Below are 10,752 nucleotides of genomic sequence, written 5' to 3'. Positions count from 1 at the left end.
AACCTCATCTACAGCTTTAAGCGATAATGAGAAAGATGACGATTTAGGTGAAACGTATTCTACTGTAGACACTAATGCTGTTCCAACCATTTCTGGAATGACAAAAAAAGTGTCAGAAACTCGGAATTTTCTACAATCACGCCAAGTTCCTAATCATGTCTGGGAGTCATTTTGTGATCTTGAAAACTACATAAATAACATCTATTTTTGCAGCAGAAATGTAGAAACAAAAATTACAGACTTTATGAAGTAGATTTCAGATTGAATTTTGTTTATCTTTTTGTGTTCTTTTTAGTCATACCTACTAACTTCTACTACTCTATGTAAAAATAACGAAATAAAATACACCACGTGTTTTTGTATTATTATTCGCTTATAGCGAACTCCGGATATAACGAACCAGTTTTATTTCATTTTTCAAGTTCGTTATATCCGAACTCAACTGTATTAATATCTTCTAGAAATTTTGAAAATTTTTTTTTAAATATTTTTCTCATGCTCCCCAAGAGAGCCTCTATCACCCCTTGAAAGGAATGACGCCAATTTTGAATCACCCTGTATATAACAATATGCTTAACTTTTGCAGTTAACTGGAGAACTAAGTAAGGAACTAGCCTTTGTTCAAAGCCAGAAAGAGCGGCTACATTCGCTTCAAGAAGACACTAAAAAGTTTGGCGCCCTTATCGAAGCGAACGCATCAGATACGAACAGTATTTTGCTTGCTATCGAGGACATTGGAAAAACTATGTCTTCACAATTGACAAAATCAGAACGTGTAGGCGATACCCCGAATAAGAGGCGGTTTAGTTTTACGCCATTCCGAACAAATGGTGCTTTGCCTAGAGACATTCTTATCAATAAGTTCCAAGAGGAATATTCAGAGGTAAGGTCAATTTGATTGTTTGGCATAATTCTGTTATGAGAGCAAAATGTTTTTTTTTTAGCATATTGGAAATGAATCTTTTACTTTAAATCTTTCTTTCGAAGGAACCGATGGCAGCAATTCAGAGGAAGTAAGTTATATTTTCTACGAAATGCTTTTTAATAATTGTGCTTCTCATATTTTTTCAGGTTTCGATAGGTGCAGAAAGCCATCATACTCTGACCCCGAATAGTTAGTCTGCAGTCTCATAGATTGTAAGCAATAGTGAACTCTGAATTTTCCTCTGCTGGTACGAGTAATTGCGCGCATGTTTTAATTTGTTAAGTGATTTAGTATATACGACGGAATTTAGTCTTAGAATAGAATAAATATATTTTTATAATTTACATGTTTCGCCGAGTAAGATGACCCTAATCAATTTCTTAGTTTATAAGCCAATTGTTTAATTATATTTTTTAAATTCTTGAAGCAATAAAACAAGTTCAATTTTTAATTTGCATTAATTCTAATTTTCAATCGGCTAAATCAGCGTGGGAAATTGATGTGACTTGCTCGAAAGTGAAACATGAAATAGAAAAGATTCTCTAAGGGTATTAGAGTTAACAAATAATTGGAAATATAAAACCTTTAAAATTATTGAAAATACAGATTGATATCCTTCTATGCATTTTTTTAGTTAACCAAGTCTGCTTTTTATTTTCCTAATCCCATTACGCTCTCATTTAACTTGGTGTTAAAATTAGGCGTGGCATGTGGTTCATATTGAGAAAAAAGTTTTTCAGAACTTCATCAAATGCGTCAAAAAATAACCATTAATTTGTAATTTTTTTGCAGTTTAATGAACATAGCAGCTAAATATCTATAATCTGTCGTTAGCAATATCCTATAAAAAACTCCATTTATCATTTAGCTCATCCAATAATTAATTTTAAATGAAAAATTGTCAACTATGGTACGTCCATATCACTTTATTGTAGACCTGGCATCGCCGCTTTTGTCACTTAGCTTTTGACATTCCTTTTCTGTCTCTTTTTGAGTGAAAGCTGGAGGTTTGTGCAGGTTTGTGTTTACTATTTCTATATCGGAAATCCAGATTCATCCCCGTATGTATATTCTTTTCCTGGCTAATTTGTAAAGGACGACTCAAAAACTAAAAAATCTTTATTTATGATTTGATATTTTCTACAAAGGTATCCCAGATTTTTAGTGTTTGGCAAAAGTTCCAACTTGTAGGTTAGTTTTGGCTCATTACTGAAAATGCCATTTGAAAATTCAGCGTTTATATACTTGGGGAGTCAGTTTGGGATTCCACTCACATTTTATTTCTAGTTGTAAGTGACGCTTAATCGATTTATTATTTACAGGAAAATGAAACAGATCGTCACGAACCAGGTCGTGAAAATCCCCGAGGGGCTCACTGTAAGCACCAAGAGCCGGATCATCACAGTTCGAGGGCCCCGAGGAGTCCTGAAACGGTCATTCAAGCACTTGGCTTTGGATATCCGCATGATCAACCCTCGCGTGTTGAAAGTAGAAAAATGGTTTGGAACTAAAAAAGAACTGGCCGCTGTGAGAACCGTATGCTCTCATGTAGAAAACATGTTGAAGGGAGTAACCAAAGGGTACCAGTACAAGATGAGGGCTGTGTATGCCCATTTTCCCATTAACTGTGTCACTACCGAGAGCGACAGTGTAATCGAAATCAGGAATTTCTTGGGGGAGAAATACATCAGAAGGTAAGTGTCACGTTTGATCACGTTCTACTTCAGAAAATGTACATTTCACTTCAAATTTCAACTCGAGCAGTTTTTGAGCAAATTAACCGGGTTCCACGTGTCAAGTTCTCTCCTAAACAATAGTTTTTACGATCAGAAATCATTGGAAATTTAAGCTATTCTCATCCTAAATACGACTACTTAAAATATGGTTTCATCTGACAAATTTATTAACAGTTTGGACTAATATCAATTCAAGGTATCACCATATCATTTTCTTGTTTACAGGGTAAAGATGGCACCTGGTGTTACTGTGAAGAACTCCAAAGCCCAAAAAGATGAGCTGATCATTGAAGGAAACTCTTTAGAAGATGTTTCCAGATCCGCAGCCCTCATTCAACAGTCCACCACAGTCAAGGATAAAGATATCAGGAAATTCTTAGATGGATTGTATGTATCTGAGAAGACTACAGTTGTCCAGGATGAGGCATAGACTCATCACTCAATCGAGGCAGGTTTTGGGTTCTGAACCAAGTCTTACATTAATTGAACGTCAGGTCAATCCATGTAAGGCTTGGTAATGGTTTCAAATTAAATATACCGTTTAAGAAACCCTTTATTGTATGTTTACTCTTTCTTTAGCCGGCCAACAAAATGAAAAACCCAACATTAGTTAATATCGTATTTTCGGCGATGATTCAGATTTAAGGAGCAGTGTTCTCTTTGGCCAATCAAAACTCTTTGGGATCTTAATTAACTTATATTTCTCTACAGTTTAAACTCTCATTACACATGTACAATTTCCGCATTCAACAAACGGCTCACGAAATGCTCGACGTTAATTAAACGCTCTTCAAAAATACTCTAGATTTAACTTGATAAGACGTTGAATGCATTTATCTGCGATTTAAGAATTTTCGGTTTTCACCAAAACCTCCTGGTTGTCCCCGTTCAATGGAATGGTAGGGACGCATTCAGATTCCAACGTTTCCGATTTTATTTGAGGAACAATGCTGCATTCTATCGGTAGCTGGTTACCAACATTGTCATGTTCGATATTTTCATCGGATGTTAAGTCTTCAACTGGTTCTTCTTTAACACGCAAACTTGATTCAGTTCGAATGGAGTTTAGGTTGATGGTCTTTTTGAGTGGGTCCGCAAAGCCTGCGAGAAAAACGCTCGGTGATTGAACATGATTGGATTTTACTTGCCAAGGTTCTTACCGTCCATGGCGGTGAATTCAAGTTTCAAATCGTTATCTTCGCATTTAATACCGTTCCTGAATTTGACCATTGCTTTTCTTACATTCGGGGTCAGACCTTGCTCTTTTTTAAACTGAGGAAAGAAATCCGGGTGTTTCACCTTTACGTGTTTAAAGAGCATTTTACTAATGGAGAAACTTTGGTTGCAAAACATGCATCCATAAGGTTTTTCCATGGTGTGCACTGAGCGATAATGTTCCTTAGCGGTTGTGCTGCAAAATACGTTTTAATTGTCTGGGATTTAGCCGTACGACTTCGTGGTATTTACCTGTGTGCAAATACCTTGCCGCATATTACACAGGCGAACGGTTTTTCACCTGTGTGAGTCCGTTTATGTCTGTTCAGGTTTTCCAGTGTCAGGAATTTTCGGCCGCAGTCCGTGCAGCTGAAACATATCAATGTGCAGGAGAATTTCTCTAAATGACTTGGACCTAGCTCTTACTCAAAAGGTCTCTCCCCAGTATGAGTCATCATATGACGCTTCAAATTTTGCGACGATGGAAACGCTCGGTTGCAAATGCTGCAACTGAATGGCCGAAAGCCTGGTGAAATGCAGGGTTAAATGTTTATTGAGAAAGGTTTTCTTTGCTTCATTATTACCTGAATGCGAATTCATATGTCGTCTCAAGTGAGTGCCAGTTGCAAAGTTTCTGTCGCACAACTCACAGAAGAACGATTTTAATTCCAAGTGGCTTTTTTGGTGGTCTTGGAGGTTTGGGAACTTGGAGAACACTTTGCCGCAAAGATGGCAAATAAAGGGACCATCACTTTCTTCGATGTGACTGGCCAGGTGCGCTAGAGAAGATGATTTGGAGTCAGAAAACTTGGAGAATTAATTAGGTTGTGCATTAAAATAATGTATTTTTAACTTTGTCTTATTTGCTTCGTCCCTGATGCCTAAAATCTTCTCGTTAACAATCCCTTTTGGTTTTAAGTTATCAATCAGGGTAGTCCAACACTTCTGGTGGGTTCTGGAAGTGGTTATTTTCTACTTCCTTCTCAATGATTTCGGCTTCTTCGCCTTACTAAGACCATTCAAGCATTTAATAAAAACCTTTAAGGTCTTTGGTTTATTTTCCTTTGCGCCCAGTGAAGCACCAAAACAACTGTTTTTGTAAGTCGGACAAATATGCCATCCCTTTGAAAAAGCCTCGAGTGATCCCCATTGCGAATCCTTCTATACTCTTCGAATGGCTCGGCTTTCTCCAAATTTGCTGTTTTTCTCAATTCTTGTTAAATCCTACCTTTTTGCGTCACAGCACGATAATTTTCTTAATACTTACAAGCAAGCTGGCGATTACTTTTGAGAGTGATGTCGCACTTGGGGCACTTGACTGTTCTTCGGGTGGGTGCAATACTGGTGTGACTCTTTTCATGTTTACGAAGCCTGGCCTTTGTCTTGAAAGCCCCTTGGCAATATTCACATACAAAGGGTTTTTCGCCTGCAAGACATTGCTTAAAAAACCATTAATACAAGATAACTAAATGGCATACCCGAATGGGTTTTTAAATGGTCTTCCAAATGCGCAAATTGGGTGAATTTCTTGCCACAATCCGTGCACTCAAATCGCCTTTCACCTACAGAAGAACTGCGTAATTTTGACGTGTGTCCATTAGTTAAACCTACCTGTGTGTATCCTCATATGTTTATTCAAGTTACCATTAACGGTGAACTTTTTTTGGCACACTTTGCACTCAAATGGCTTCTCCCCAGTATGTTTTCTAGCGTGCACTTTCAACTGAGTGTTATCACGAAATGCCTTCTGGCAATTGCAGCACTTATACCTGGAAAAGTTGGCCTTAAATCTCTAGCATTTTTCTGTATTTTGCGTCTCCTACAAACCTCTTATCGTCCATTCTTCTGGCTCGAACATGTCGGTTCAGCTGCTGGGCATTGACGAATATCTTCTGGCATATTTGGCATTGCGTTTTATCTTCATTGGACGAGCTGGAAGAATCGCTATCCTCAGAATCGTTCGACTGCTTCGAGTGTTCGCCCTAATATAGCAACTATCAATAAATTTCGAACAATCTACGGATTATACCTACTCCAGAGTTAGGGTGGCTGTAATCGGAAGAATGTCCTGAAAACACCGCATTCATCAAGTGCAAACTGCTTTCTAGAAAATGTTGCACTCGCACCTCATCATCGGTGTTCAGCGATGGACCATCTTCTCTATGCATATCTTAAAATCAGACATATTTTTACTAAGTCTATTTGTACTACTCTATAAAATGTGAGTGAAAATTTGTCACAAGAGTACTAAATGGAAGAGGACTATGATAATAACAGAAGAATTGAGTAGCAGCACAAACATTTACTTTGTAATTCTTATTGTCTGTTATGCTCTAATTCCTTGCTTGCTGGCCACAAAGCTGCACGTAGCTGTTGTATATTGTTACCTTTATCGAGTTCTGTATATTCCGCTGTACTCGCACTTCCATTAGTCTGTTTGGCATCAGCCCCAGGTTCTTCTGATTTTACAAAATCAAAGTCTTGATCAAGATCTGAGGGTTTGTTTATTGACGCGGAACCGTCGAAATCCGCCTCGGATTCCTGCGGTGCCGCAGCTGCCATCATTCGTTGAATGATAAATTAGTTTAATATGTCATAATTAAGTACAGTGCTTGCTCTGGCTATTTACATTACAAAATAATTAGAATTATTCGATTTTTATGTACACTTGTCTTCTGCACTTCAACTTTCTTGACATGTTGACGTTCTATTGCCAATGTTGCCATTATAAAATGTGTTTGGGTTGTCAGAAGTGTATCCATGCATTGCTACGTTATACATATATTTTAATGATTTTAGCAAAAAAACCCGTCGCTGGAAACGATAGGAAACGATAAACAGTGCATAAAAAATTATATTTTTTTTTGAAAAATAATGCTGGAAGATTTTACGCAAAAAAACTAAAAATTTTATCGAAGGTAATTTAAAGTCAGGCTTCTTGCAACCACTGAATTTCAAAATGACAAATGACAGTAGGATGTAGTCTGCGTTGACAGCTAATGTCAAAACTTGTTGATGTTTAGACATTTGCACAAATTTTGTTTTTATAAGAATTTTTCATCAGCGACAAGTTCTTAAGATTTTATTCATCTTGTGTGTACATCTATGTCTCTGTTGTTACTTTTTACCAGAGATACTCCGGTGATAACCAGTCAAGCACTATTAACCTTAGATGAAGATAAGTTATTAACACAGTTTAAAAGTATTGTTTAAAATATGGCACTAGTGGCTAATTCGCCACGTAGAAACACTTTTAAAGTTATAATCATCGGGGATTCCAATGTTGGGAAGACTACATTAACATATAGGTAGGAACAAGGGTTAACGAGTTTTTTCTTGTTTTACCTTAAAAAACACTTAAAAACACGCGCAAAAAAAATTCCTGGATTATCTCAGTGGTGTTTCTCGACGAGACGCGGTTTTTGTCCTCTTTGGACTCTGAAATTTACTATTTTTTCATAAGGAAACCAAAGTACCGATACTGCTCAGGCAAGTCAATAGTTTATAATCATGTGCAAGATGATATTGTTTTACAGTCATGGCACCTTATTTTACCAGTTTTACCATCTTTGACCTTTTTATTTTTTTCTAATTCGAGCTAAATGAATAGCCAAAGATAGCTATTCAATTTCTAAGTAATTCAAGCCAAAGGTAGAAGGGAGAAACAAGCATCCGTTTTATCTATTCATCAACATCCTAATTTTTACCTAATTTAAATTGAAGATATTGTGAGGGTGCATTTACGGATAAGCCGGAAGCGACAATCGGTGTGGATTTTCGACGTAAAATTGTAGAAATCGATGGGGAACCGATTACTTTAGAGCTATGGGATACTGCTGGACAGGAAAGGTTCAGAATGTCCATGGCTACTCATTACTACAGGTATGTATTTTACATGCAGGCCGAACATTTTTGCCAACATTTTGCAAACATTGTTCCAGAAAAACAGACGCAATTCTTTTAGTTTATGATGTAACGAATCGGCTTTCCTTCACCTCTTTAGTGAAATGGGTGGAAGAGTCGCAGTCCTATTGCATGCCCGACGTCCCCAAGATTCTTGTCGGTAATAAATGCGATGGAGTTGTTACAGTTGCAACACAGGAGGCTCAAAGGTTTGCCGACATACACAACATGCGGGTAAGGAAATATTGAGTATATTGACCTAAATTATGCTAAATCTACATAATTGGGTATTTGATTCAGCTTTTTGAGACGTCCGCCAAGCTGGATTCGGAATACGACAATATTCGGTCCATCTTTGAAACTTTAGCGCTGAAAATAAAATACCAAAGCCGATCTTCGCATTATGGCCTACGACTGGAAGCTAGCGCCCCGCATTGCGACAATTCTAGTAATTCCTGCTGTTGATAACAACCAACCAGCTGAACGTGTATTCAACATTCCTGTCATCGGTATAATTGTATGCTTTTTAATGTAATTCATAAGCTTTAAAATTCACTTTCTGGCTGTTAGTCAGATTTAAATGAAATTAAAATCAAGTCCGGGTTTTAGAAGCCAAAATGTCCCTGCCTGGTCAATGGAAGCGACGTGAACAACCCCGTTATAATTCACTCCATTATCATTTCCATTAGAGAAACCTGTGATGTGCACTTAAATATATGGATATCAATGTCAGTCTGATTTCGCTGTCAGATAATGAACTAATGATGAATATCACTGCAAGCGACCGCTAATGATCTCATTTCTGGCCATTAATTCGCTGCTTAATGGAAAATAAATCGGCATTGATGCAGACGAATAAAGCAAATTCCAGAGTCAGGAATACATTCAAATTGTTTAGTAGTGATCGAAAGCTTCTTGCATTTTTCGATTCATTTGAATGATCCGCAAACGAGGTCTTTTGGCAATTTTACAAAAAAATCACTAGTAAAATGTGAATATATTTTAAGATAGATTAATCTAACTAATGACGGGTTATCCAATTCGAGGTTGGGAAAGTAAAACCTTGCTCTTTGATATCTGTTAAAGGTAAACGTCATCCGAAGCGTTTTTGCTTTAGTTGAAGGTTTGCCGTTTTGGAATATGGATCGTTTAACTGTCGAAGAACGCGTAAAAATTAGTAAATGTTACTATAAAAATGGTGATTCTGCTGTATCAACGTTCAGGGCTTTACGAGCAGATTACGGTCGACATAATCGACCCACAGAGCAAACAATTTCGACCACAGTGGAAACATTTGAAGAGACTGGATCGGTTACTGATATTGTAAGGCCTGTGCATCATCGCAACATTCGTTCAGCTGAAAATATCGCTGTTGTTGCTCAAAGTGTGGAGGAAAACCCGAATTCGTCGATTCCCCGACGTGCTCAACATTTGGGCTTGTCTAACGGCTCATTGTGGCGAATTTTGCAATTAGATTTGAAGCTCCATCCGTACAAAGTCTAACTGACTCAAGAACTCAAGCCTCAAGACCATGGGCAACGCAGAACACACGCAAGTTGGATGATTGAACAACAAGCCGTTGATGATGATTTTTCGAACCGAATTTTCTTCAGCGATGAGGCTCATTTTTCGATCGGTGGTTACGTGAATAAACAGAACAGTCGCATATGGGGCTCTCAAAATCCTCAGGTGGTGTTATTGGCTCGTATTTTTTTGAAAACGATCAAGGAAGAGCCATAACAGTCAATTCTGAGCGCTATGGGCGCATGTTAACCGATTACTTTTGGAGAGAAATTGAAGATTATGGTCTGGAAGACTTGGTGGGAAGACCAGCAGGACGGGGCAAAGAGTCACACAACACTGGCAGTTAGAGCCTTATTGCAAGAGAAATTTCCAGGACGGGTTATTTCCAGATTGAGTGATGTCAATTGGCCCGCAAGATCCTGCGACTTAACACCGTTAGACTTCTTTTTGTGGGGCTATGCGAAAGATCGTGTTTACGCCAACAATCCTCAAACTCTTGAGCAACTGAAAGCCAATATCGGTGAAGTTATGACCGAGATATTACCGGCAATGTGCCGAAAATTCATTCAAAATTACCTCAAAAGGATTGAGGCCTGTACGATGTCCCGTGGAGGACATTTAAATGATATTGTTTTTCACGTATAATGGCAAGGTTTAATCTTTATATTGAATTAAAATTTTCGTCTCCATCTGAATATTTTGTGTGTTTTTTTACTTTACTTTCCCAAGAATAAAATGGGTAACCCTGTACTTTACGTACCAAGATTCTTGAAAAGAGCCAAGCCAAAGTACCTTTTGTTGATTCTCTTGGAATTTCAATAGCCGAACGAACAATTCAAGCCTGTTAATATCAACTCCTTCAAATTGGCACCACGACTCATGAGCATTTAATCAAGATACACTTTTAGCTTCTCAGTTGAGATTGGAGCATTTAGTGACGAAGAATGGCCTTCTTAACGGGATCTCTTAGTGCGGTTTGTTTCTTCAGCAAAGTTATTTTTCAAGGCTTGCCCTTGGATATGACACGTGGTCTTAGCCAAAAAATGATGTAAAAAAGAAACCGAATTGGTCTTAGAAAAACAGACGTTCGATAACAATTTCGTCGTGTGCATTTAAACGATACTGTTTTTCACGTATAATGGCAAGGTTTAATCTCGGACTAGAAAAAACTCACAAAAACTAAACCATATACTTTCAAACTGTCTCTGAGAGAAAATGGCAACAAAACCCCGATTTGGCAAATGTGCAACATTTTTCAAGATGCAACTGACAGCGTGGACGTCGTGGTGTCTTTTTCTTATTTTATGGTAAAGTAGTGAATTTCCATGAGGAAAAAGTGGTAGAAAACTGCATTTCCGGGCAAAGAGATTTTCTATAAAGTAAGCACGCAAGATGCACCATTTCTTACCTAATTTTTGGATTTTTTTCGACCAGTAGTGCGGTTTTTGT

General features: G+C 37.7%; 4 protein-coding genes across 8 annotated transcripts in view; 3 read left to right on the top strand and 1 right to left on the bottom strand.

Moving 5' to 3' along the window:
- The window catches only part of LOC109533733 (kinesin-like protein KIF11-B), an 8,887-nt gene extending 7,511 nt beyond the window's left edge, over nt 1–1,376 (top strand). Inside the window, exons 7-9 of the mRNA XM_019899130.2 lie at nt 587–883; nt 945–1,013; nt 1,072–1,376. Of these exons, the coding sequence (XP_019754689.2) occupies nt 587–883; nt 945–1,013; nt 1,072–1,119 (414 nt within the window). The 3' untranslated portion in view covers nt 1,120–1,376. The remainder of the gene's footprint in view (nt 1–586; nt 884–944; nt 1,014–1,071) is intronic.
- A 491-nt stretch (nt 1,377–1,867) lies between these two features.
- On the top strand, nt 1,868–3,210 carry LOC109533730 (60S ribosomal protein L9). 4 transcript variants are annotated; one of them, XM_019899124.2, is made up of 3 exons: nt 1,868–1,942; nt 2,248–2,619; nt 2,887–3,210. In XM_019899124.2, the coding sequence occupies exons 2-3, from the start codon at nt 2,252–2,254 to the stop codon at nt 3,089–3,091; spliced, it is 573 nt and encodes a 190-aa protein (XP_019754683.1). In that variant the 5' UTR covers nt 1,868–1,942; nt 2,248–2,251; the 3' UTR covers nt 3,092–3,210. The 4 variants fall into 4 exon arrangements, with proteins under 4 accessions (XP_019754683.1, XP_019754684.1, XP_019754685.1 ...); XM_019899125.2 differs by having other exon boundaries at nt 1,880–1,986; XM_019899126.2 differs by having other exon boundaries at nt 1,912–1,932.
- Nucleotides 3,211–3,345: 135 nt separating this feature from the next.
- On the bottom strand, nt 3,346–6,610 carry LOC109533729 (gastrula zinc finger protein XlCGF57.1). Its single transcript, XM_019899123.2, has 11 exons — nt 6,264–6,610; nt 5,910–6,046; nt 5,704–5,858; nt 5,488–5,645; nt 5,355–5,438; nt 5,144–5,302; nt 4,461–4,655; nt 4,303–4,402; nt 4,129–4,245; nt 3,822–4,072; nt 3,346–3,762 (listed from the first exon to the last, which is right to left on the bottom strand). Exons 1-11 carry the CDS (start codon nt 6,439–6,441, stop codon nt 3,506–3,508), a joined length of 1,791 nt encoding a protein of 596 aa, XP_019754682.2. The 5' UTR covers nt 6,442–6,610; the 3' UTR covers nt 3,346–3,505.
- Nucleotides 6,611–6,819: 209 nt separating this feature from the next.
- LOC109533735 (ras-related protein Rab-33B) lies at nt 6,820–8,511 on the top strand. 2 transcript variants are annotated; one of them, XR_007280632.1, is made up of 5 exons: nt 6,820–7,184; nt 7,600–7,758; nt 7,818–8,013; nt 8,080–8,296; nt 8,389–8,511. XR_007280632.1 is itself a non-coding variant. In XM_019899132.2 (4 exons), exons 1-4 carry the CDS (start codon nt 7,093–7,095, stop codon nt 8,242–8,244), a joined length of 612 nt encoding a protein of 203 aa, XP_019754691.1. In that variant the 5' UTR covers nt 6,820–7,092; the 3' UTR covers nt 8,245–8,511. The 2 variants fall into 2 exon arrangements, 1 of the variants encoding a protein (XP_019754691.1); XM_019899132.2 differs by having other exon boundaries at nt 8,080–8,511.
- The last annotated feature ends 2,241 nt before the right edge of the window (nt 8,512–10,752 follow it).

Source organism: Dendroctonus ponderosae, unplaced genomic scaffold (genome assembly GCF_020466585.1).
Source record: "Dendroctonus ponderosae isolate FM_Combo_2020 unplaced genomic scaffold, Dpon_F_20191213v2 Dpon_F_20191213_1, whole genome shotgun sequence".
NCBI lineage: Eukaryota > Metazoa > Arthropoda > Insecta > Coleoptera > Curculionidae > Dendroctonus > Dendroctonus ponderosae.
This window is presented reverse-complemented; position numbering and strand designations above follow the sequence as displayed.